General features: G+C 54.1%; 1 protein-coding gene across 2 annotated transcripts; it reads right to left on the bottom strand.

Annotated features, from left to right (window-relative positions):
- Window positions 1–2842: 2842 nt before the first annotated feature.
- Kcnc4 (potassium voltage-gated channel subfamily C member 4) lies at window positions 2843–24607 on the bottom strand. Of its 2 annotated transcripts, none has more exons than XM_027922051.3 (4): window positions 23930–24607; window positions 12754–13690; window positions 9993–10196; window positions 2843–3160 (listed from the first exon to the last, which is right to left on the bottom strand). In XM_027922051.3, the coding sequence occupies exons 1-4, from the start codon at window positions 24605–24607 to the stop codon at window positions 3099–3101; spliced, it is 1881 nt and encodes a 626-aa protein (XP_027777852.1). In that variant the 3' UTR covers window positions 2843–3098. The 2 variants fall into 2 exon arrangements, with proteins under 2 accessions (XP_027777852.1, XP_027777853.1); XM_027922052.3 differs by having other exon boundaries at window positions 3091–3222.
- Between the last annotated feature and the right edge of the window lie 183 nt (window positions 24608–24790).

Raw genomic sequence — 24790 nt, 5'->3', positions numbered from 1 at the left:
AAACAAAATGGTCATGTTATTCGACTGAGTTGCTCCACAGCACCCCCCAACCCCCACATTTGTAAGCGACGGTTATGCGCCAGGCGCTGTGCCGAAGCCTCTGCAGGCACCAACTTGTTTCATCCTCCTGACAGCTCAGTGAGGTAGAGCCCATTGTTGCTCCCATCACAAAGATGAGAAGGGGAGATTCAGACAGGTTAAGTGCCATCACAACTAGAAAGTGATGGAGCCCGGGCTCAAACCCAAATCCTTTTGACTTCAAAAACCCCTCTCAATCACCACAGTGTCCTGTTATCTTAAGCAGTTCCCCAGTTTGGGTTCCCCTCCAGCTCCCGGCTGCCTCAGAGTGGCTTCCTTGACAGCAAGGCTCGCTGTCTCTGCAAGGTGGGGCCTCCTGCTTCTCTCACCCAGCTCTGCCCTCCTGTACACTCTGCCCCTCTCTTCCTCCAGGGCTCTGGGTGCATGGTGACACCATGCACCCCAGCTGCATCCCCTTGGGTCCCCTCAGGATCTCCCTGCCATATGATATCCCTGGGCTGCTTGCTGGGTTCTCAGTCTCTGACCATGAAATGGTTCCACATTGATCTACAAAAACAAAAAAACAGCCATTCTGGACGTGGGCCCTGATGCGTAATATCATTATGGAGCCAGCAGTGCATCCCATCCCATTATCGCCTGGCCAAGCTCCTCTGAGCAAGCCTGGCTGCAAATGGCTTTCTTTGAGGGGAGGGGGGCACAGCCCCTATCTGCCCTCCACTGTTGGAGGAGAGATTTTATCTTTAATTGACAACTGGCTGCCTGCCACCACCCTACCTCTTCTGCCAGCCCAGGCTCCCAGCTGATTTTCTCTGACACTTCAGGAACCGGCTTCTCCTTGCTTCTTCCCTCCCCTCAGCCCTGGGGTCCTCACCCTGATGTTCCGTGCTGTCCCGGAGGCCAGCTCTGGGTGTGCTCTTGTCCTTCCTTAGTGTGATGGACATGGAGATTTCAGAAATCTGCAGAGAAACACTTGAGAGCTGCAGGCTAAGGGTGAGAAGAGAGCTGACACTCATTGTATGTCTACCGTCTGCTGTGTGTAGACACATGCCACCCGGCCGGCAGGCTCTCACACTGCCGCCCGAGACAGCTGCTGTTCTTGTCCCCATTCTACAGACAGGGCAACTGAAGCTTGGGGAATTGTCCCCAAGTTATCCAGCTAGTAAGGGGCAGACCAAGACTGAACGGAGGTCCCCATGACTCAACTTTTGCCTCTAGTGAGAGTAAGGAGTAAGACATAGAATCAACAACAACAACAACAAAAACACAAGCATCCAGACCCAGTACATAATTTGCAGAGCCCAGTGCAAAATAAAACCATAAGACCCCTTGTTCAACAATGATTAATCCTACAATGGTGACAGCTGAGCATTAAACCCAGCATGGGATCCCTCTGAGTGACTCCAAGGGTTACAGCCCATGAAGCTACTCTGCCTGTGCCCCTATATGAATGTGCAGGACAGCAGTGAGAGTCATGGCCCATGTGTAACCATTGCTTTCCATCCCCACCCCCCCATCCTACCCAGGTCTAGGTGTGCTCACTGCCTACCCAGAGGCTGCCCCTGGTAGTGCTACCGGTCCCTTGTTGGCTTAAGTCCATTAACCATCCAGTCATCTCAATGAGTAGCATCCCCAGGGCCTTGGCCCACTTAGAACTCGTGCAATGACAGGGAGAGGCAGCCCAGGCACAAACAAGCAGGAGCAGAGGGGACCTGCCTAAACAAAGACTTCTTCCTTGTGAGGGGGACTCAGGTGGCAGCAGTAGAGATCAGACCACTGCCTGGAAGTCAGAGGTCCAGGGTTAGACCCTTTTGTGTGGCCTTGAGCAGATTTCTTTCCTCTGAGATTTTACCTCTGGCTATAATACATCAGGGCTGCGCTGCATGGAGAACCCCTGGTGGGCCAGGATTATGCTCAGATGTGTAGCATACTTCAGGTGTAGTGGGTGGGGGCCCAGGGAGGTCCCCACAGACCCAGAGTCAGAAAGGAGAGGCAGACACTCACATAGAGGAGCAACAGGACACTCCGATGTCTTTATTGAGGTTCGAGCACAGCATGACAGTTGAAGGCATGCAGACAGGGCAGCAGGGCCCGGCCTAGGCGTGCCTCAGACACACATGAGGAGACAGCTTGAGAGAAGGACTTAACCAACACCAGGGAGGGGCAGGGGGGAGGGCCGAGGCCAAGGCTGAAGGGGTCACCTGGCCTCTGCTATTGCACGCATCCTCTGGCCACCGGCCAGGAAGTACAGTATTGCAACTGGTCTCCTCTTGCCCGAGGTGTCCCCTTCTCAGACCCCTGAGCCAGATGGGCAGACAGACCCCTTTCCTGCCCGTCTGCCCAGCAGCATCTTTGAAAACAAATGGATGAAGGAGACAGAACAAATAAATCAAAAATGAAAGTGACAAAATGCCCCCCTCTATCAAGGACACAGATGGGGTGTTGGAAGGAGTGGAAGAGGCCGCAGAGGAGCCCCTGGAAGTCCCCCCACAACTGGGGTGTGGGGTGGGAGGTAGAACCCCAACCTGGGGTGGGGGTGGGCTAGTGGAGCAGTGACCCTGGGGGGCAGTCTGGCCGCCTACAGACTTCAACAGACCACCTGTTGACAGGGTAAACACCCCCAGAGAGTATCCTGGGACCACCCAGGTAGATGGGTGGTTCTCAGGTGCACTTTTCCTGGGACATTCCCCACACACAGTCAGAAGAAACAAGGAATCTTTGCGGGAAAGAGGATAGGAAACTTGGGGTGGGGAGAGGGTTCAGGGAGACATAGCCTACAAAGAAGACAGACCACCAATAGCACGTGCACTACACACAAGAGTATAGTATGTATGAATATAGATACTATATGTGCATATATATCTCTTCAATGTACAGTAGAACAGAACATCAGACCCAGATGGCTCTGGGCCCCGAGGGTCGCATGGGAGGTTTTCCACCAGTCTTGTGCAAACAAGGATATCTGAGTCTTTCCCAGTGAAAGATTCGTGCCTGGGTTCCAGAGTTTCCCTAAGCCTCTGGCTTTCTGTCTGTCTGCCTGTCTCTCTCACGTTGGTGCCGCTTTAAGAGAGAGTGAGGACTTCAGCCTGGGCATAGTTGGACGAGAGGGCGTCTTGGCAGGTCTCTGTGTTTAAAGAGCACAGGTGTGAGACACTGGGACGCACGCTTTCGGTTCAACATTGCCTTCTGGGGGCAAGGAGTTCAGCAAAAGAAAGGGAGAAACAAAGAGTGACATGTTAGAAGAAAGCCAGCAGCTAACCCACAGGCTGTGGGCTAAGGAGCAGGCCAGGAGCAGAGCTGGAAGGCATAGGGAACCCCGGGCCAAGAGGCCAGAAAGCATAGGGATGGGTTAAGGAATGAGGTGAGCCCTTCATCACCCCTCTGGGCCCAGGGGTTGCAGTGCATATCCACATCTGCTCCGGTAACCAAGCTCCAGAAACTACTAGCTCTCAGGTCTTCAGAGCTGCAATGCGGTAGAAGGACCATAACTCTACACCCTAGCAGGGAGGCAGTGGCGAAGCTTCTTAATGTAGCCTGTGGCTCATGGGACCCAATTACTGCCAGCCCTTAAGCTTTCCCCCAAATAGCTGCACTGCCCTCACCACCCTGGACTATTCCACTGTCCTAAGGAGCTGGTAAGGCACCAGAATATGGAGCCATATCATGCCCAGCTCCTGTCCACAACATGGGAGGACAAGTCTCTGCAGAAGGAGGGCTTGCAGCCTCAGTTGGTGGTCAGGGAGGATGCATATGCCTGTCTCAAGAGGGAAGACCAGTACATGGCATCTGAGAGCCCACCCCTCTGAGAACCCTTAAGGGCATCCCACCCTCAACCTGGGATTTCTGAGGCCTGGGCCTTCTCTTCCCCTACCTCCTAGTGATGGCACCGGCAGAGCAGCTAGGGGGGTTGGCCCAACAGTGTGGTGGGAGTTTCAGCCTCTCCAGATTGGTGCTGGGACAATTCCTGAAACTATTAGGTCTGTGGTCCAGGGCAGGCATCAGAGTTGGCATCCAGACCTCACAAGCTTCTACCCTGGGGGGCTGCCATGCCACACTGGAGAGCCATTACTTTTATGGGGAAAGTGTGTTCTCATCTTGGAGCAACACCATTTCCAACTCGTTAAGATTATGGGCCTCAACCGCCTCCTTAAACACAGCCTGTTGGCCCACTAGTTTCCGGGCCACTGAATATAATTCTTGAAGAAATCAGAGAACATAAGGCCCTTCAGAGCCCCATTTCTGAGGACAAGGAGAGGGCTGTGGTCTTCCGTTGTATTTCTAACACAAATCTGTGCATGTCACAAAACCCAGTCACGGGTCCCTGCTCACTAAGGGAAGGGGAGTGTCTCTGGATTCCACAGACTTCTAGATCCTAAGATGCACTGGTGGGAATACCTAGTAAACCATGAGGTCTAGGATGGGCGTGGTGGGAGTCCTGGCAAGGCTGTGAAGTGTCCCTGGGTGCTCTGGAGAAAGAATGGCCTTAGGTGGCATTTTCAGTGACTTCCATGGGCTCTCCATCATCAAGGGCCTCTTCCCGGGAATCTTTTTGTGAAATCTATCTGCATAAGCCACCAAGGGTGGGTCAGGGGTTTCAGAGGATGACATACACTCAGGCCAGGGCAGAGGAGGCCCTTCTCTCTCAGATGCTCTGTGAAGGACAGCCCTGGCTAAGGGGCGCACCCTGGAGCCCAGGCCTTCCTCCTCCCCTCCAGCCTCTGTCAATCCTGGTCTTAGGCTGAACCATCACTTGCCCATTGGTAGCTCCTCACAGCCACTCCTCTCAGAAGCCTGGAGCTGAGAAGCTGCCTCTAGGGTTCTCGGTAATCCTGCTACTGCCTGGAAGGTGAGGCTAAAAGCTCCTGCCTGGGCTGCTCCCTGCCTTATAGAAAGGGCCAAGTCCCAACTGTGGGGAAAGGTTTCTTGAAGTCAAAGAAATGGGTGCAAGTCCAAGGAAAATCAAACTACACCATCAGGTTCTGGGTGAGAGAAGGCCTTCTCCTGAGGAGCAAAGCCCAAGGCCTTGGGAGGGCCTGAGGCCAGTGCAGGTGGCAGCCTCCTGGGAGAAAGCCCAGCGTACTTGGGAGCTCTATAAACACTGCTCTTCTCGATTTCCCAGGGACCCAGGAAGGCCCAGAGGTCGAGAGAGGTAGCTGGGGGCAGACACCTACACAGCTCTCCCGCCAGCTGGGTCCTGTCTCTACCCTAACGAGCCAGAGAGCCAGGCGGGAAGTGTGGGAGCCCATCCCCCAAGACACTAGGGGCTCCAGCCTGGCACTGCTGCATCATGTTGCCCAGGGACATCTGTGCCCCCCACAGGGGTGCCGTGAGCATACCCATCCCCGTAGGAGGAAAGAGGGGAGGAGGCGGTGGGTGCCGTGGAAACTTGGGCTCCTGACAACTTGAGGGCTGCCACAGAAATAGCCGCCTCAGTTCCCTGAACCAGAACGGCAAATCAGAGGAGAAAATAGCTGTGGTGCCCATGCTAAACTGGACACCTTGCTCATCATGCCCTGTCAGGCCACACCCCAGAGCCCTCAGCCAGGAGCTCTGCGGGGCAGGGTGGGACCTGTCATGAGGAAGCTGAACTTTGACACTTGGCTGTGAGGGGGAAAGGTGCCAGCATCTCCATCCTGCTCCACAGGCTTCCCATCACTTAAAGTCTGCATCACTTATAGGGGCCTGTTCCCTTCTGAAGAGTGGTCACATATATGATGCCCCTATAGGATCTCTTTTCAAATCGTTTGGGTCACTTTATTTTGACAGCAAATGGCAGGCAGGCCCCACAGATCATAGCAAAGGTAGAGTGTCCCACTCTATCTTGAATGGACCTTTATGAAAGGAACATCCCACATCTGCTCAGGGGTGATGGAAGCACTTAGAAGGGGATGCTCCTGGCACAGGTTTTGACTGTACCCTGAACCCCAGGAAATAATCAGATCTTCCTGTCCAGGCCACCTTTTTTGGGGGTGGCCCCAGATTTCCCAGCCTCCTGCCAGGTCCCCAAAAACTGTCTTGCCAAGCCTTTCTTTGCCACCCTGGGGGAACAGATATGGACCTTCCTTAGTCACTCCTTCCACAAAGTTGCATAATCTGACTCTAAAAATTGCCAGGCACACGGTTCTGCTGTCAGGTCTAATTCCCATCAGGTGAAACAGGAAATGTCTGGGCCGAGGCCTTTGTTCCTGGGTCCTGGGCTGAGGAGGGCTGGGTTGGCAGGTGTGGGCCTCCCTGGGAGTGGCACGAGCAGGTGCGGGTGGGATGGCTTCTGTCTCCTTGCTTCCCCTCAGCTGTCCCTGCGCAAGGTGTGCCCCTGCTCACCCAATGACTCACAAACCTGTTGTGCTCCCAGGCTCGTTAGGTAAATGAACACACTTAATTATAGAAATTAGATGAGTCTCTGGTTCTGGCAGGAATACAGAGCACAGAGGCTGGGTGGGAGCGGCAGGTGACTCACAGGCAGGGCTGGGAATCAGAGAGAGCAGGAGAGGGAGGAAAAACTGTCGCGGAAGCAGAGGAAGCAGTGTGGAGAGAGAGGCTGCAGTACGGGATGCAGATGGGATGCCGGGTGCTGCCGCTGGGTGTCACCCACTGAATCGGGGCACAGGCCTCCCCGCACCTAGGCACCCGGCCCATGGCTCGTGCCAAGTTTGGGGCTTTGATTCTAGGAACCCCCACTTGCATCCCAGGCCACAGGGGAAACGCTAGGTCTCTTCTCCCAGGGCAGCACTGCCTGTAGGCACTGCTCTTCCAAGGAGTCAGACCCCCCTTGAGGGCAGCAGAGATGCCCCACATGACAGCCTGGCTCCTTGCTGGTCTTGGTGTGAGATAGACAGGCAGACAGACAAGACAGGCTGCTTGGTTACTGGTTAAAGGCCACGAGAAATGGGAAATGCATTTGTGGTGATTAAAAATATTAAGGTAGGCATGGCTCTCTGGCAAGGCTGGCTAGTTGCAGGTGCACGGTGCACCACCTTCTGAACCATGGGACGCTGAGACAGAGGCAAGGCCCAGAGACGCAGGTCCTGTATATGCCACTTCAATGGCTCAGAGGAGACCATACTGGGGGGGTAGGGTAGGAGCTCTGGGAATAACCACCCCCCTGCTGTCAGGCTCCAGAGCTGAACGTTTTGGGGAGCTGAGTGCTATGCAGGGACACTCAGGGACCTGAATCTCCATCCTGATGGCGGTTCCCTCCCATTGCTCCCTAAGGCCCCAGGAGGAACAGGATCACGAGTGTGCCTGCTCGGGTATGTGTTCCCCTGCCCAAAGCAAGGAAGGTCAAGGGTGTAGCTAAGGGGCCGAGTGGCCAGGTGGGGGGCTGGTGAGGGGGTGAAAGGGGTGGGAGAGCAGGAGCTTTCTCGGAGGGTAGGGCGAGCTGTACCGCGACGCCAGTGGAGACAGCCCCAGACTGGTTCCAGCCGCTCCGGCTATGTTGTTTAGACTCCGGGACTTTTCGCAGCCTTGGTGAAGAAAAGGCATATGGGTCAGGGGGACGCAGCTCCTCACCAGAGCAGGTCTGTGGAATCCATGCTCCAGGGGACCCTGCAGGGCCAGTGCTGGCCCTAGGCTGGGGTCGAGAAATTTGTCCCTCCTGGGAGGGATTTCTTGACTCTCTGACCTTTTGGTAAATGAACACACTTAATGCCTGAAGACAGACTCCAGAACCCCACACCCAGCTGCCCTTTATCCTATCTTATCCCCAGATAAGTTCCTCAAGAGTTTCTTGATAGCCCAGCTCCACAAAGACCCTACAACTTCCAGCACCCAACCTAAGAAGCCCCAGTTAGCACCTGCCACCTTCCTCCCAAGAAGCTGACTCTCTCTACCCAGGGGCACTTAACCACTAAGCCACATCCCCAGCCCCTTTTTTCATATTTTATTTTGAGACAGGATCTCATTAAGTTGCTTAGGACCTTGCTAAATTGCTGGGGCTGCCCTTGAACTTGCGATCCTCCTGCCTCAGCCTTCCAAGCTGATGGGATTACAGGCGTGCGCCACCACTCCTGGAGGAGCTGACACTCGACACATAGGCAGCTTCAGGTTAATGATGAGGTCTGTGCTGGTGGCTGGAGAAGGCGGGGAACCATTCTCTCCTGGTCCTACATGTAGCTGAGTGCAGAAGGGTACGGCATGGGAGTGTGGGGAAGCTGTTGAGTGCACACTGAGAGTCTGGCAATGTTAACTCACGCTCACTTAGCAGGGCCTGTTTCCCAGCAACCCACCTGTTCCCTCTCGAAGGTCACTCTAATTGGCTGAGTTACATGCTTGTTGCCAAGAAGCAGTGTGGAGGCATCTTGAAAATAGAGCAGCAAGGTCCCACAGGCACCTCAGAGAGACAGGGTGGTGGGACACAGGCTCCCCGGCTGTGTGCAGGTGCACGCGACCCCCTTTCATAGATTCAGCTGCTCCCAGGACCACGGGGTCCCTCCTGACTTGAGCCCTCAGATTCTTCCACACCATTACTTGCACTGAGCACAGGGAAGGAAGCAGGGGTGCTTGGCACTTAGCTCTGTGGGCTCAAGTCCTCCATGGGGATATGGTCCCCTCTGCCCCACATTCTAGGTCAGCAGGCTCCAGTTAGAGCAAGACTCTGGGTTTGTACCAGGGTGTGGTGGAACCACTATATGGTAGGGGGAAGAGGCAGGAGAGAAGGGCATGTCCAGGGCCTGAAGACTGGGGTCCTGGGGGAATAGCCAGGGGTGTACAAGGTCTGGGCACACTCCATCTGCTGTCGTTTAGTTGGGACCGCTGGGCCCTCTCCTTCCAGGTTAGATTGCTATTCCTGCTTCTGCAAACCAAGACACATGTGCAGCAAAGCTGGACAGACCTCTCAGGGCCAGGGAAGGTGCTCTGGGAGCCTGCCTGGTCAGGGCAGCCAGGGGACATCCCCAGGGATCAGAGGCATTACAGGTCATCTTTGCATCAGCCCCTGCCCCGCCCCCTCACACAACCCAGTCTGGGTCTGAAGTTTGGGGATAGTGAGAAGTAGCAGGTGGGAAATCTGACTGCTGAAGAAATGACCAGGTAATTTGGGAAGAGATTTGTTTGGGGCGGGAAGAGTCAGGGCCTGTCCTAGAACTAGGCAGGATTTCAGGGAGATCAGGTCAGGGATAGGAAATACAAAAAGTGATCAGAAACTGGGCAGGAGAAGTATCTCAGGACCCCTGGTTCTCAGCCACCTCTGGCTGTCACCCATCCCTAATCATCTCTAGCCCCGTTTTCAGGACCAGAAGCCCTAGTTCCATAGCCCAACTTCTGTCCTGCCTCTGGGGCCTGGTGATGGAATTCTGGCTTTCCTTCACATGTAAGGAAGGGGCTACTCCCCTGAACTCTCCAAATCTTTCAGAACACTCAGGACCACTCTCCCTGCCCACCTCACTCTGGTCACCTCTGGCTCTGCCTTGAGAGGACCGTCACCCCCGGGGGCTTGCAGATGTTGGTCAGCCTACCTGAGCTCCAGGGCCCCAGTTAAGAATGGGAGGAATGGGGCCTGTACAGGGCTCTCCAAAGACCTGGAATCTGACTCTCGAAGGTTGAGGGGATCTCTGGGGACTGTTTGAGTGAAGAAGCCTTAGCTGTGTTCAAGGGAGGCCTAAGGAGAGGCTGGCAGTGACCCTTGGGCCAGGCCTGAAGGCAGAAGCAGGACTCCAAGGCAGAAAAGGTGATATAAATGAAGGGGCTGGGCCCCTGAGCCTGAGTTCCCTCAACCCTCTAGCACCTGCTTGTCCCATGGGTACTCTGGCAGCGGAGGCGCTCTGTGGACCCTTTTGGGATGCTGGGGGCCTTTCCAGTCCAGAGACAGCATACCCCATTCTAAAAGCGGGGACGTACCCAAGGCAGAGGAGATGGTGGCCATGGGCTCAGGGGAGTGGGAGACCTCAAGCTCTGTGGGGAGGGATGGGGAGACTCAGCTCTGCAGGGGCTCCCCACCTGCCCGGCCCGGGGAACCATACCTTTCCGGACACTGCCATCGGCACAGGCATAGTCCCCAGCACTGAGCAGGAAGCAGGCAGCTGCCTTCTTGTTTCTGTCCCGTGTGCCAGAGCGACGCAGGGCCCGGCGCTCCTCGGGGGTAGGGGCGGAGGCCAGGGGCTGGGTGAGGCCAGCTCCCTCCTCGTCCGACAGCACTGCATTGGCATCACCATTCTGCTTAGAGTCTGAAGGGAACAGACAGGAAAAAAAGGGGGAGGGTAGGGCTACAGGGGCTGCCTGGGTCTTCTCTCTCTCTCTCTCTCTCTTTGGTACTAGGGATTGAACCCAGGGGTGCGTCACCACTGAGCCACATCCCCAGCCCTTTTTTATTTTTTATTTAGAGACAGGGTCTCTGTTATGGTTTGGATGTGAGTTGTTCCCCCATAGCTCACACGTGAGAGAATGGAAGAGGGTTCAGAGGAGAAATGATTGGGTTGTGAGAGTGTTAACCCTATTAGTGAATTAATCCACTGATGGGGATTAACTGAGTGGTAACTGAAGGTGGGTAGGGTGTGGCTGGAGGAGGTGAGCATTGGAGGTGTGGCTTTGAGGTATACATTTGTATCCGGCAAGTGGAGACTTCTCTCTCTGCTTCCTGATCATTAAGTGAGCTGCTTCCCTCTGCTACACTCTTCCACCAGGATGTCCTGCCTCACCTGGAACCCTGAAGAATGAAGCCGATTGTCTATGTATGGACAGAGACCACTAAAGCCAGAAGCCCCCAAATAAACGTTTCCTCTTCTACAATTGTTCTTGTTCAGGTCTTTTAGTCATAGCACCAAAAAAAAAAAAAAAATCTAACTAAAACAGTCTCACTGAGTTGCTTAGGGCCTCGCTAAGTTGCTGAGGCTGGCTTTGGACTCACAATCCTCCTGCCTCAGCTTCCCAACCTGCTGGGATTACAGGCATGTACCACCATGCCTGGCTGCCAGAGCCTTCTTCACAGGGCCACCTGTGCCTCAGACCTGGACCCAGAATGTCACTTGCCCAATCAGAGGAAGGGGCCTAGAATCACCGAGAGAAAATATTCCTGGAGCCAGGAAATAGGCTAAGAGTTGGATGCTGTGCTTGATCTGCACAGCTTCCCTCCCAGCCTCAACCCAAAGTCTTCCCTGAGGGTGAAGCAGAGCAGATGTCCTGCGGCAAGACCCCCAAATGATGTCCACCACTCCTAGTGCTGTTCATGGCTCTCTCCCTGCATCACCTAAGACAGTTATTCTTGCCTACCATGCACTTAGACTGAAAGTACCTACAGGACCTGGAGTTCTCTGCTTGCAGGGCTCCCATGTTTGCAAAGACACCATGCAGAAAAGGCTTCGATTCGGCTCTGTGGTTTTTAGCCCCAACTCCTTGCCTTGGTAAGGGAGTAACTAGTACAGGTGATCTGGGCCCTTGGATACAGAGAAGTGAGGTCTGAAGACAGTTGCCTGGCCACTGGCCAAGCAAGCCATTGATGTGACTAGCCATCATGGGCAGCTAAAGGTGTGGCTGACAGGGCTTCGGTGAAGTGCAACCGAGGAGCCCCCCTAAGAACCTCTCCATGTTTGGATGTGAGGATTGGCTCTGAGCCTAGCAGGGGCCTTGGAGTACAACTGATACCCCTGAAAGACTTACATTCAGGGTCAAGAAGCAGGTACCATGCTGGTGGGCGGGGAGGGGAACCTGGTGGGTGCTGTTCTATCAGGGTCTTCTATAAAGGAAAACCCAAGCCCATGATGGGCACATGCCCAAAGGCCACAGGTGATTGTTCCCACTCAGGTACCTCCATGGAGGATGAATCTTGCTTTGCCCCAGAGGTTAGCCAGGAGCTGCTGCCTCAATCTCTGGCCCAAATCAGTCCCTGGGGCCCCAGCATCCAATAGCCCCCCTACACTAGGCATCCCACATCTCCCCCAGGAGCCCAGGCATCCTGACCATCAGGTGCCAATGCCCTGCAGCCTAACTCCAGGTTGCTGGAGATGGAGATGCTTTCCCATCCTGGTCCGCCCCAGATGGAAGTGAGCTCTCTGGCCTTCTCAATCCTTGAAGGACAGGGCACAGAGATCCTTCCGAATGCAGATACCAGTTTGTTCCATCTTCGTCTGCTTCCCAAGACTGTCTGGGCTTCTCCTTCCTCAGTCCTCTTCCATCCCATGTTCAACCCTGAGCCTGGGACTCAATCTAGCTTGTGCTGAACAGAAGGCAGCCTCCCACTGCTGTTACGTTATCGCATTTATTAGGCCAAGACACACCAGACTTGAATGTTTGGAAAGAAGTGATTCATGTGTTGATGCACCTTGGAAGAACAGCTGTCTGCTCTTTGGCTAATAATGACAGCTCCTGACATTAGTAAAGTGGTTTTAACTTCTCAAAGTGCTCTTATACCTATCATTTGGATCTCATCAGGGTCTTAGGGGTAGAATATTGATATATCACTCCTATTTTACAGAGAAATCTATGCCCAGAGAGGATATGACACTGGCACACAGCACAGCAGCTAGGAGGGGATCAGAAACCACGGCTTTCAATATACACACCCAAGCACAGTACCAAGCCCAGGGTACACCGGGTGGAATACTGATCCCACAGATCCCCATTGTTCAGGAAATTCAGAAAGCAAGAGGATGAAGTCGGCTTTGATACTTTGTCTTCATAAAGGACATCTTATACTCATATTAAAGCAAAGCCTCTAATTCCAAGGGGACCTGGGGACTGCCTCAACCATGGAGAGAAGAGAGACCCTCCATCCCAGTCCCTACTCACCTGCCCGTTTCCTCTCCACCACACCCTCTTCCCGGGCAGGGGGGCTGGTATCGCTGTAGGTGCTGTCCCGGGGCGAGGTCTCCTCGGACTTGCAGTAAATGGGTGACTCAAGCTGGGGTGGCCGTGGCACATGCTTCTTCCGTTTCTTGGGCAGCTTCTGCTTGGCCATAGCCAGGGAGTAGTACATGCCGAAGTTGTTGACGATGACCGGCACAGGCATGGCGATGGTGAGCACTCCGGCCAGTGCACACAGCGCCCCCACCAGCATGCCCGACCACGTCTTGGGGTACATGTCCCCGTAGCCCAGTGTTGTCATGGTGACCACGGCCCACCAGAAGCCGATGGGGATATTCTTGAAGTCGGTGTGGTCATTGCCCCGTGGGTCAGAGGGCCTGGCACCGATGCGCTCGGCGTAGTAGATCATGGTGGCAAAGATGAGCACGCCCAGGGCCAGGAAGATGATGAGCAGCAAGAACTCGTTGGTGCTGGCGCGGAGCGTGTGGCCCAGCACGCGCAGCCCCACGAAATGACGCGTGAGCTTGAAGATCCGCAGGATGCGCACGAAGCGCACAACGCGCAGGAAACCCAACACGTCGCGGGCTGCCTTGGACGACAGACCGCTCAGTCCCACCTCCAGGTAGAAGGGCAGGATGGCCACAAAGTCAATGATGTTGAGCAGGTTCTTGACAAAGTCCAGCGTGTCGGGGCAGCACACGATGCGCACCAGGAACTCCAGTGTGAACCACAGGACGCACACGCCCTCGATGTAGGTGAGGATGGGCTCCGTCTCCACCTCCCGCCGGAAGCGCACACTGGTGATATTCCCCACCCGGTGGATCTCCGTCACGTTGCGGTCGATGTTGAAGGCCTCGTGAGTCTCCAGGCAGAAGGTGGTGATGGACACCAGGATGAAGAAGAGGGAGGCGAATGCTACCACCTGTGGGCAGGGGACGAGAGCCAGGAGCAGCAATCAAGACAGGGATGGACAGCCCCACTGGGGACAGGGACCTCTGTTCGTGGAAGGTGCGCACACAGGGCACCAGGCAGTGTGTTAAACAAAAGGGGGCATTCAGGCAGAGTCAGAGGCTGGAATTCTCTCCTCAGAGGGTCTCAGCTTCCTAATCTGTCATGGTACCCAGCAGACAGAGGCTGCTGTGTGGAAGCAGCAGTCATGGAACTGCAGCTGCCTGGCCCTGCCTGGGACAGCTCTGCCCATCCCTTTAAGGCTTGTCGAACTGTAATGGGTGTCCAGACCAGCTTCAAATCCTGTCTCAATATGATTCTGTCTCACGGAGCTTGGGGAAGGACCTGCAGTTCTGCCTTTCCCACAAGCACTCAGGAAAGGCCACAGTAACCAGAGCAGTGGTCCTAGAAGACAGCTCCTGGACCAGAAGCAAGAGGTCCCTGGGAACTGGTTAGAAATGCAAATTGCAGGCCCCACCCAAACCTACTGACTGAGAAGCGCCAGGGGTCCAGGGCCCAGCAATCTGTTTCAGTAAAAGTTCCCAGGGAATCCTGATGCACACATAGGTTTGAGGCACACTGCTTTAAGGGAGGCCCCAAAGAATGACCCGAGGACTCCTTCTGCCAGCCAAGCCAACAGCTCCAGCCATGAGGCACCGTAAGCCAGTCTTAGCTCCTCTTTCCAGCCTCAAGGATGCCTAGGTGACATCACAGATACCAAGGAAGCCCCAGAAGGAAGACAAGACAACATGCACTGTGGCAGGAGACGCAATGGTCCACCCAGAATCACCAGTTTTGCCTCTTCCCACAAACTGACATTTTCTGGGACATTCAGATCCAAAGAAAAATGAACTGTACCCACCAGGATCAGAGTGGCAGTGGCTGATCCCAACAACTGCCAGAATGGCAGTTAGAATGGCGACAGTGGCACTTGGCAGAGGAATGGCTGGGCTTAAGTGTCTGATCATTATGAATGGAGATGAAATGCATGTGTAATAACACCAATTACAGAGCCTTCATCTGTTATTCATGCCATGCCATTCAACACTGTCGGGAGCCCGTTGTTGGGGACTGTTCTTCAGCCCTTGCTGCCTCCTGTCCTGGTTGGTGTGTGTGAGTTGAGCTTCCTCTCTGAGCAGAGGGCTGAGCCTAAACAGGGGATGAGCGAGGTCCTTGTCCCCAGGACCATTTGGCAAGCCCATGCCCGCCCCTCCCAAACTCCACCTGCCATGGCCTTCACTGTTGAAGGAGAATTCAGACCTGACTCTCAGAGGGGTTTTCATCTTGGGGAATCTGCATTGGAAGTGTTAAGGGGAACACCCTTTTCTTAACATTGCAAAACAGCAATGCAGAACATAGGGGGATCCATGAAAATGAGAAGAAGCCACACTCTGAGGGCCTCGAGAGCAGCAGCAAGTCTGAGGGAACTTTGGACATAGATATCCATCAGCTGTCTATTCTATGTCTGGGGTGCCATTAGGGGTTCTGTTATGTGTCACCACCTTCAATCCTTCCAGGGATGCGGGAGGCAGGCCTCAACCTATTTTATGCAGGAGGAACTGAGGATCAGAGAGGTTACATACTTGTCTCAGGTCACATAGCCCAGAAGAGGTACAAACCAGACTTGAACTGTAAACAGTTTAGAGTCTACCTTCCCTTCCCATCTCACTGTCTTCACTGGGCAGGGTCAGTTGTCTCATGCTTGCTATTTCATATCCTTGGGGATGCATACCTTGGACTTGGGACAGATCCCCTATCACATGTTATGATGTACCTCATTTACACTTGAGCTTGGATCAGAAACAGCATAAAAGGAGAAGTCTGGAGAGGGAGTGGGCTAGACACACCTTTACTTTTTAGCTTTGCCTGGAGTGTCTTCTGTCTGCTTCTCCTTGGGAAGGTCCATTTCAAGTGTCTTTGCTGGGCTCATTTTTTCTCCTCTGAGGAATGGGCTGCCAAAACAGTGCAGGCTGACATGGGCCCAGGAAAACGGCTCCAGCCTGTGGCCTCTGCCTGCCAGAGGTGGGATGAGCTGGTGGAAGCACCTGCCGGGGGCCCTGGCAGTGTTGGGCATCCAGGGTCATGGCTTCATCCCTGGCCCCGAGAAGCAGAACGAGTGGGGACAGCACGTCCCAGTTCTGAAGCATGGGAAACAAGCGCGCTCTCTGAGGGAAAGTTAGCCAGGAGAGTCGTCCCACCTGGGAGTCCAGCGTAGGTTAATTAGTGATTTGGAAAAACAAGCTCAGGAAGAGCTGCCAAGGGGCAGAGCACAGGGAGCAGAGATGGAGGAAGGACAGTACGACCAGTCCCTCGCCCACAGGGCCAAGGAGCCTTCCCACTCCCTTCTGCTGCTTGGGGCCCCTGCAGCAGGTCGGGAACCTTTCAAGCCCAGTAGGCACAGCCCACCCTCTCAGTCAGGGAACAACCCCCTGCTCTAGCTATCTTTACTCACTTGTGCTCTTTTTTTTTTTTTTTTTTTTTTGAACCGGGGATTGAACCCAGGGGCATTTACCCACTGAGCCTCATCCCCAGCCTTTTTTATATTTTATTTAGAGACAGGGTCTCGTGGAGTTGCTTAGCACCTTGCTAAGTTGCTAAGGCTGGCTCTGAACTTGTGTGATCTTCCTGCCTCAGCCTTCTGAGCCGCTGGGATTACAGGCGTGCACCATTGCACCCAGCTTGCTCTTGTTTTTACAGGAAGGACTGTCCCCCACATTACTCTAAGGTTACAGTTCCTCTTCAGGACCCGTTTTATTCTTTTCTCCCCTAAGCTACTCCCCATACTCAATTATTTCCTAAGCAGTTGACTTGCCTGTAACTGGTGCTTTGGGCCAGGCCTCCCCCAGGGGGCAGGGATACTGCTTTCTTTCCCCAAATTCCCTTGCATGGGGGCTGCCCAGGACAAATGGCATCATATAAGAGGTGGCTGATGCACCACCAGCCTGCTAAGGGTCAGGGCCTTGTGCCACAAGGCCATCCTGCAGAGCTGGCAGTTGTATCTGAGCCTGCCTTCAGCCAGCCCCTGTGCTGTCAGTCTGAGAGAAAAAGAGAGCTAGGGAACCCTGAGATAGATGCTGCATCTGAGGGTCAGGTTACCTGGGTTCCTCATCCTGGCCTTGCCCCTCAACCAAGTAAATCGTGCTCTCTAGGAGGCTTCATGTAAGACAGGGACAGAACTAGTACCCAGCTCCTCGTGCCACTGTAGGAATAAATGAGCTTTATATTGAGTAGGTCCTCAATAAAATGGTGACAGAGATGAGGTGTGAGGGTCTCCCAGGAGACCCCTGCATGCAGCTTCTGATATTGCAGAATCCTGGCTTTTTAGAAGTGAAAGGTCATCCAAAAGTCATCCAGTAAAACTCCCTTTCTGCTTTTACAGATGAAGAAACAGAGCTGGGTGTGGTGGAGTACACCTGTAATCCCAGAGATTCGAGAGGCTGAGGCAGGAGGATTGCAAGTTCAAGGTCAGACTCAGTAATTCAGTGAGACCCTGTCTCAAAATTAAAAAAAAAATGAAAGGGGCTGAGATACAGTACAGCACCCCTGGGTTCAACCCCCAGTATCACAAAAAAAGAAAAGAAAAAGGTAAAGAAAAAAAGGACTCAGGCCCAGACGAAGGGATTTGCTCATGTTTCTACCAGGGGGTGGGGGTGGGGGTGGGGGGCTGATGCCATCAACCCTCTCCTTAGGTTATGGATTCTGCTGGAAATCAAAACTGCCCCAGCACAAAACTGCTGGTGTGACCTGGCTCTCCTGGTGGCAGCTTCTCTCCTGCCAGCTGGGAGGACACAGGAAGACCTCCGTTCCCCTGGGCCTCCTCAGACACATGCTGGCCACTGTGTCCTATAGGGCACCCTCCCATCTCCAAAGCTCAGGTATTCCAACTAGATGGTCAGCCCTATTACCAGCCTCCTCCACCAGCCCACCCTACGGCTGTCCTGGAGGAAATGTAAGGTCACACTCTGGGTTCAACTTGGGCTCTGCTACCATCCTATGAGAATTTGTGTGGATTTCTTAGCCTCTCCTAGCCTTAGGGTCTTCATTTATAAAATGGAAAACTGAGCACAGACTAGGTACCAGATACAGTGGGGACAGCAGGAGAAAAGCCAAACACCGCTGGCTCATTAGAATGAAGGGAACTAAGGGAACTATTTACAAATAAGTAAAATACAGAGCACATCAGACAGTTTAAATGTTACAGAGAAAAAGAGAAGGTGTATGGTGGCGAGGGAGCTATTTCAAATAGGATGGTCAGAGAAGATCAAATGACAAGGGGATATCTGAAGAGAGACCAAAAGGGGCGAGGAAAGGAGTCACAGGAGGAGCCAAAACAGGGGCAGTGCAAAGGTACTGAGGCCACAATGTGCCTGGTGTGTTTCAGGGAGTGAGACCCACCTTATACAGTTGTTTGAGGATTAAAAGAAACCATGCTTGTACAATCAGCACAGAGACCGTCGTGTCTCAGGAATCTGGCACAGGTTAGCTGAGGGGAGAGGTGACAGACACCAATCACTGGGAACTGAATACAATCACTGGGGGCCGAGAAGGGGAGCCCAAGGAAGGAGGGCCAGGGAGACAGATGGACAGATAAACAGAAGAAGACTCATGCCCAAAATCCTATATTAAGGATGAAGTGTAGGAGAAGGGAAAATTGAGAACACAGCCAAAGACACTTGCAGAGGAAGATCTTGGGGGGGGGGGGAAGGGGGGGGCTGAGTCTCTTGGGGAAGTCAGATCCTAGTATCCAGGCTAGGACTGGGGTACCCTGGGGCTACAAAGCAGGAAAGGAGGGTGGTCTGACAGGGATGGTGTCTGAGCTGTTCTGGGCTCCTGGATGAGTGCCTACACTGAGGCCCAGTTCCCAGCTAAGGGGTGCTCCCCTAGAGACAAACCTGCCTCTGGCCGCAGCCCCTCTCAGCCTGAGCAGCCAGCACACTCTGCTTCCAGTGTCAGGAGTCCACCTCTACTTCTGCCTGCCCTCTGCTGCGGGCACTGGGAGCCTCTCAGGGCCCCCTAGAGCCCATGAGTCCCATTCCAAAGCAGGACCGCTGTCTGAGAACCTCCACTTGAGTCAACGGCATTCCTGGTTACTGCTCACTCGTGTCCCATGCAGTCCCCCCTCTGCTTGGGCTATTCTCCTGGCCAAGAAATGCCCCTTTCCCTAACTCTGCAGGGTTTAGCACTACCCACATTGAAATTTTATTTATTTATATATTTATTTATAACCTGCCTTCTAAAAATTACTTAAGGGAGCTCAGTCCACCCAGCTCTACTTCTCCTTCTTCTCCATGCAGAGGGGGACTGCCAGCTCCCTCCTCTAGCCACTTATTGGAATTCATTTTTTTATGACCCTGTGCCACCTCTCAGGATCCATCTAGTGTTACTCTGTCATTTCTCACCAGCTGTTTTCCCCTTGATTGCCACCTGACCTGGCTCTCCTCAGGAGTGCAGACCACCTCCCACTTATCCGCATGCTTCTAAAAACCCAGCGGTGTCCACCATGTAGTTAAGTGCTCAGTAAGTGTCCTCTGATGACTGCGACCAAGGTGACTGCCACTCCCTCTCCCAGTTCTGTTAGAAGAAGGGATCACCAGCCCTTTTCATTGTGGCTAGAGGCGACAAGGGTATGACCAGGAATAACCTCCAGACATGGGGCTCTAGTTGACCACCCCACAGCCTGAAGAAAACCCCAGCAGGGTCATGGCACATGGGCTGTGTCCAGGAAGCAAAGCTGGCATGCGTGTTCAGGTGCCCAGCACTCCACTGACACCATCTCTGAGGGGAAGGATCCAGGGGTCTCCCTGCTCCCAAGGCCCAGCTGTCTTACTCTGCTCCTGGGTACTCTTCCCCTCACCCTGCTCCCCAAAATAGCCCAAGTTTATTTTATCCCCCTCCTCCCCTCCACACCCCAGCCCAAATGGTGACAAACAGAAACACCTCATCATCCCAGGCAAGATGTTCAGAGACAAATGTTGGTCTGTTCAGAATGAGAAAGAAAAACACAAAACAAAACCCAAACCAGGAGGAAACAGAAGCTGCCCCAGGCAGGGTCTGTGAAGAGGCGGCAACTTTTGGCCTGGCCCAAGCTCTGCAGCTCCTCAGGAGGGGCTGGCACCATCTTCCTTAGCCAGGTCCTAGCCCAGAGGGCAGAGGATCAGTGAGTGCTGGCCCTCCCTCAAAGCCTATTGTGACCACTGCAAGTCCCCAGGCAATGCTAGACCAAAGAAGCCAGGGACCTGCAGAAGGCCCCTGCATCTCTTCGCTGGAAGACCTGGGTTTCACTGCTTTGCCTGGACCAGGAGAAACCTAATGTTCACTCCTAACCAAGACTCACTTCTTTTTTCTTATGGAAGTCCCCCAGAAAGAAACAAGAGACAGGGTAAAACTCAAGCAATTCTAGGCGTAGAAATTAAGGACAGGAGAAATCGGGGGATGAAGCTCTTCCATGAGGACTACTCCTGAATCTTCCAGAAGCCAGAGATGTTCTCTGGGCAAGAGCCACGGGAGACGGTGGTAGGAGCATAGAATTGGACTCATGAGACCAGGATTGGGATCCTAATTCTACCATCAGCTGTGCTACCTTGGGCAAGCCGCTCTGTGCCTCAGTTTCCTTATCTGTACATTGAGTTTAATAATCCCTGCCTCCCCTGAGCCAGAGGAACTAGGAGAAGAAAGCATAGGCCATGCACCTGCCACTCACTGGAGCCTGAAAAAGAAGAATCAGCTCTGGCTGCCCTCCCAGAGCAGCAGGATCCTGTGGACCACCTCCTCCATTTAGGTGGGGAAAAAAAATCTATTCAGAAACTGATTAGTCAAAGGAGAAGGATGATGCTCCTCAAAAGGGCTGACAGCTGAGCTAAAACCAGCCCAGTTCCTGAGACGTCAGAAAAGAGGAGGGGGTCCCAGGCTTCCATTTGTTGGGCGTCTGGACTTCTCTTTGCAGAAAAAGAGAAAGGAGTGATTCTGTAGCTCTGCGAAGCCACCTTGGGAAGCCCTGACTCTGACCAGGGCAGCAGGTAGTGGGGCAGGTGAGAACAAGACCAGCCTGCCCCTAACTCAGGACACAGAAACAGAACCACAGAGGCAGCTGCCCATGGTCCAGCTCCATCAGGGGTGAGCATCCCGACCAGGAGCCTGCCTGTAAGGGAGCAGCTCTGCGGGCCAGGCCGGTAGCTAGGCAACAGGCTCTCCTAATCAGCTCAGTTCACTTTCCATTTGTGTCTGTTTTGCTTTTGTCATAACACACTACTCAAATGACCGGAATGTCTTGTGTGAAGGAACACCCTGGGTAGAGCACCAGTCCTCTACCCTCATGTGTCCTTCTAGGTAACATCCCAAGGCCACTACCCAAGGCGCTGCAGGTGCCTCTCAGGGAGGCAGTGGCCATGAGTGAGGCAAGGCATGCACACATACCCAGGAGCAAGGGCTAGGATGGGGAGTGTGACTGGTTTAGGGTCAACGGAGGGGGACAGTGTAGCCCCAGAATCTCCCCTGCATGACACTGTACCCTCAGGCCTAGAGGAGTGACAGAGCGAGTGTCCCTTCTGATGTCCCCATCTGCTCCTGGGTTTTCTGATGCCATCCACAAGAGGTACAGAACCTCAAAACACCCTGCAGGTCAGAGCAAAAAACTAGGCACCTCTCCATGCTGCAAATAGCCTGGAGCAGTGGGAAGAGACCGTCGTGACCACAGGAGCAAGGACTTCGAAGTCAGGGCGCTCTGGCTGTGATTCAAAGCTTGGCCACTATCTAGCTGCGTGGTCTCAGGCCAGTTGAATACCTGCTCACAGCCTCACACTGTTAAATGGGAATAATAGCCTTGTTGTAAATTCATTGGAAGGATTAGAGATTAATGTAAAGTATGTATAGCAAAATGTCTGCACAGGGTACCCAGTGAATAGCAGTTATTAGTTGTTAAAATTCAGTATTTCCACCTGTGTGTCCAGGAGCAGCTTGAGGCTTGCCTTTGCCTGCATTCCTTGGCAACAGGCAAGTCTTCTTTTGGCACACGCGACAGTCAGAGCTCCATACAGCTCCTCACATCAGTACTAACAACCCGAAGGCTGGAAACTAAGGGTGGTTTGCTGGTTCTATTACTTAAGTGTCTTTGGCAAGACACATGTTTCTGAATCCTGGTTTCTTCACTGATGAATTGGGAGAATTAATCCTGCCCTACCCCAAACTTCAGACCTCAGCGGGAATGCCCAAGCTGAAATGATTCATGCCCAAAGGACAAAGCATCTTGGGTCCCTGGAGGACCCCCAAGGATCACACTAGGCTCTAAGCTTAATGATAGTGGCTTCTGGCTGGGCCATTCTGCAGTGGGTTGAGGAGAAAATAAGCTCATTGATGGTGCATCCCCTTGCAATCCTGGCAAGAAGAACCCGGAGAAAAGTCCCCAGAGACACCAGAATGCTCAGAAATAGGACCTACCTCCCTGTTTCTCTTAACTACCTCTTGTCATTCCTCCTCAATTGTTTGTCCCTTTTCCCCATCTCTATCAGGCTAAATCTGCCTCGTTCCTGTCCAGCAACTTTGAAAGAGTCTGAATGATCTGGGCTTGTCACTCTCCCGTGGTGCAGACAGCCAAGAGCCAACACTAGCAGGGTCAGTGAACTGCATGTGACGCCCTTGGAACTCACAGCAGACCCAAGCCAGGGGCCTTACTGTGCCCACATCTTCTGAGCTGGCTTCAGGGCTTCAGGACAAGACACCAAGGCAGCTGTGGTGGGAAGAGAGCTGAAAAAGATTCCTGACTTCTAGTGGCTGCCTGCAGCCCCAGTCCAGCATGCCATAGCCCCTGAGACCTCTGCTCCTCCCTTCTATTCCAGACAGGGGACGCATCTGCCTTGGTCTGGCATTTATGCCAATTTAGCCCCTACCTGCAGCCCCATTCCCCAACCCTCTGTCCTCCCCTGGGTGGGGAAGTGGAACTTTTCCTTCCATGATTAGGATGAGATGCAGTCCAGGCAATGCTTGGGGGGGGGGGGGGGCGGCAGGGCCCTGAGACTCATTAGCATAACAACTTGGTATGCCAGAGATACCAACCAGCTTTCACAACAAGCAGTCCCCAGACCCATCAGATCACTTGGCTCTTTCCTGTCTCCCAAACAGACCCCAGCCAGGCTTTAGGCTGTGGCCTTGAGATAAGACATTGGCTGGACAATTTTCTTTTTTAATGATTCTAAAGCCATCCTTTGGGGTTTTAGCTGCCCAAGCATAACAGGGATCCCCTGATCATCCCCTCCCACCTATAAGGGTTAAGGAAGACCAGATTAATTTAGGGAAAGTGGTGAAGAGGGACTAGACCTTGCCTAAATAAACCTGTACTCCCCCTCCCCCTCACACTCCCATTTGGAACAGTAACCTGAACCAGGGCTTTCTGGGAAGCCACTTTATGCAGCAGCAGTAAGAAAAGTAGTGGCAACAAATCTGGCATCATCACCAGGAAGCCTGTGGCTGGCCTTTGGCAGTGGGAGCCTGAGGAGCCTAGAATAGCAAGCCCTTCCGGTCTAACTCCCCGCTTATCCCAGCTGAGGCCAGGCAGCTCAGGTATATAGGAAGCCTTGGGGCACAGCCTGTTCCCAAAGAACCAAGGCCCCTCCTCACCTGAACTGGAGGCCTGGGTTCTGGTCTCAGCTCTGCCTCTCCTAAGCTCAGCACGCCGGAGGCTCTGTCCCTCTCTCTAAAATGCATAGCTGCCAACTCACAGAGATGTTGGCAGGATTTAAGTGGGGTGACATGGAAAGGAAGCATCTAACAAAAATGAAAAAAAAAAAAAAAAAAAGAAAGAAAAGAAAATCCCAGTTTTCTTCTCTTAGTCCTGCCTCACCCCAGCAGAAGGCAATTCTAGTTCTCCAGGGCTGTGGCCCTGTGGAGGAGTGGAGGGCAGCTGAAGATGGGGTGGCTTGTGCAAACCAAAGAAGGGATGAAGAGCTGTGGGCACCCCACTCCCTGGGGGGATGCAGCAAAGCAAGGCAGCTGGGATTGGGTCCAAGTAGTAAGTCAAGTGTGTGCAATCTCCTGATGGAGCGTGCAGGAGAGAGGGTGGGAGTGTGTAATTCCCCAGAGGGCCCTGGAGGGAGTTGGGAGGGAGGTGAGAACAGACTGCGGTGGTAAGCTAGTCCTGTTGGGCTCTGCTCTGCCCCTACCCACCACCACCACGCGCCCCTTGCAGACACGAGAAGGGGAGACCGGGACTCCTGACACTTACCCTGGCCGCCCGGGAGGAGTAGGGATCCTCAAAGAGTGCCCACATGCGTGGTTGCCAGCCGCGGCAGCCCCCGGAACCGGCGCCAGGGCCTGCGCCTCCCTCGTGCGGCCCCAGGCGCTGCAGGGCTAGCTCCCGCTCATCATCGCCGACCTCGTCGCTGGGCCCCGCTCCACCGCCACCCCCGTCTGGGCTTTCGAAGATGTCGAGCGCCTCCTCAGCGTCGCGATGCTGGCGGTAGGTCATCCAGCAGCAGGGCTCCACGTCGGTCTCGTCGATGCCCCAAAAGGTGAGCTCCTCCTCAAAGAGCGGCCCGCACACGTCGGCGGGGCAGTGCAGCTTGCCAGTGCGGTAGTAGTTGAGCACGTAGGCGAAAACGCCCGGGTGCCGATCGAAGAAGAATTCACATCCTCCGCCGCCGCTGCTGCCGCTGCTGCCCGCACCGCCGCCATCGGACTCCGGCCGGCCCCCGCCGTCGGGATCAGCCAGCCAGGCGAGGCGGGTGCCCGGCAGAGTGCGCAGGGTGCTGCGGTAGGTCTCATGTCGCGTGCCGCCCACGTTGATGATGATCTTCTCCGACGCCTCGCCCTTGGCCATCTCCTCCTTCAGACATGTTTTGGACGGAGGCTTGTTCCCCGACTTGCGCCCGCGGTAGGAGGAGACACACACCGAGCTGATCATAAGAAGCGCTGCGGGGCTCCGGCTTGGGGCGGCCGCTGCCCTCCAAACACCCTTCCAGAGGAGGCAGCGTCAGACGGGGGAGGGGGAGGAGACGAGGAGGAGGCAGGAGGCGGCGGCGGCCCCCTCTGCGGCTTGGCCCTGCCCCTGTCTTCCCCCCGGGGCGCGTAGCGGGAGGAGTTGGGT

Source organism: Marmota flaviventris, chromosome 10, assembly GCF_047511675.1.
Source record: "Marmota flaviventris isolate mMarFla1 chromosome 10, mMarFla1.hap1, whole genome shotgun sequence".
NCBI lineage: Eukaryota > Metazoa > Chordata > Mammalia > Rodentia > Sciuridae > Marmota > Marmota flaviventris.
Note: the sequence above shows the minus strand (reverse complement) of the source record. Positions and strands in the feature narration are given on the sequence as shown.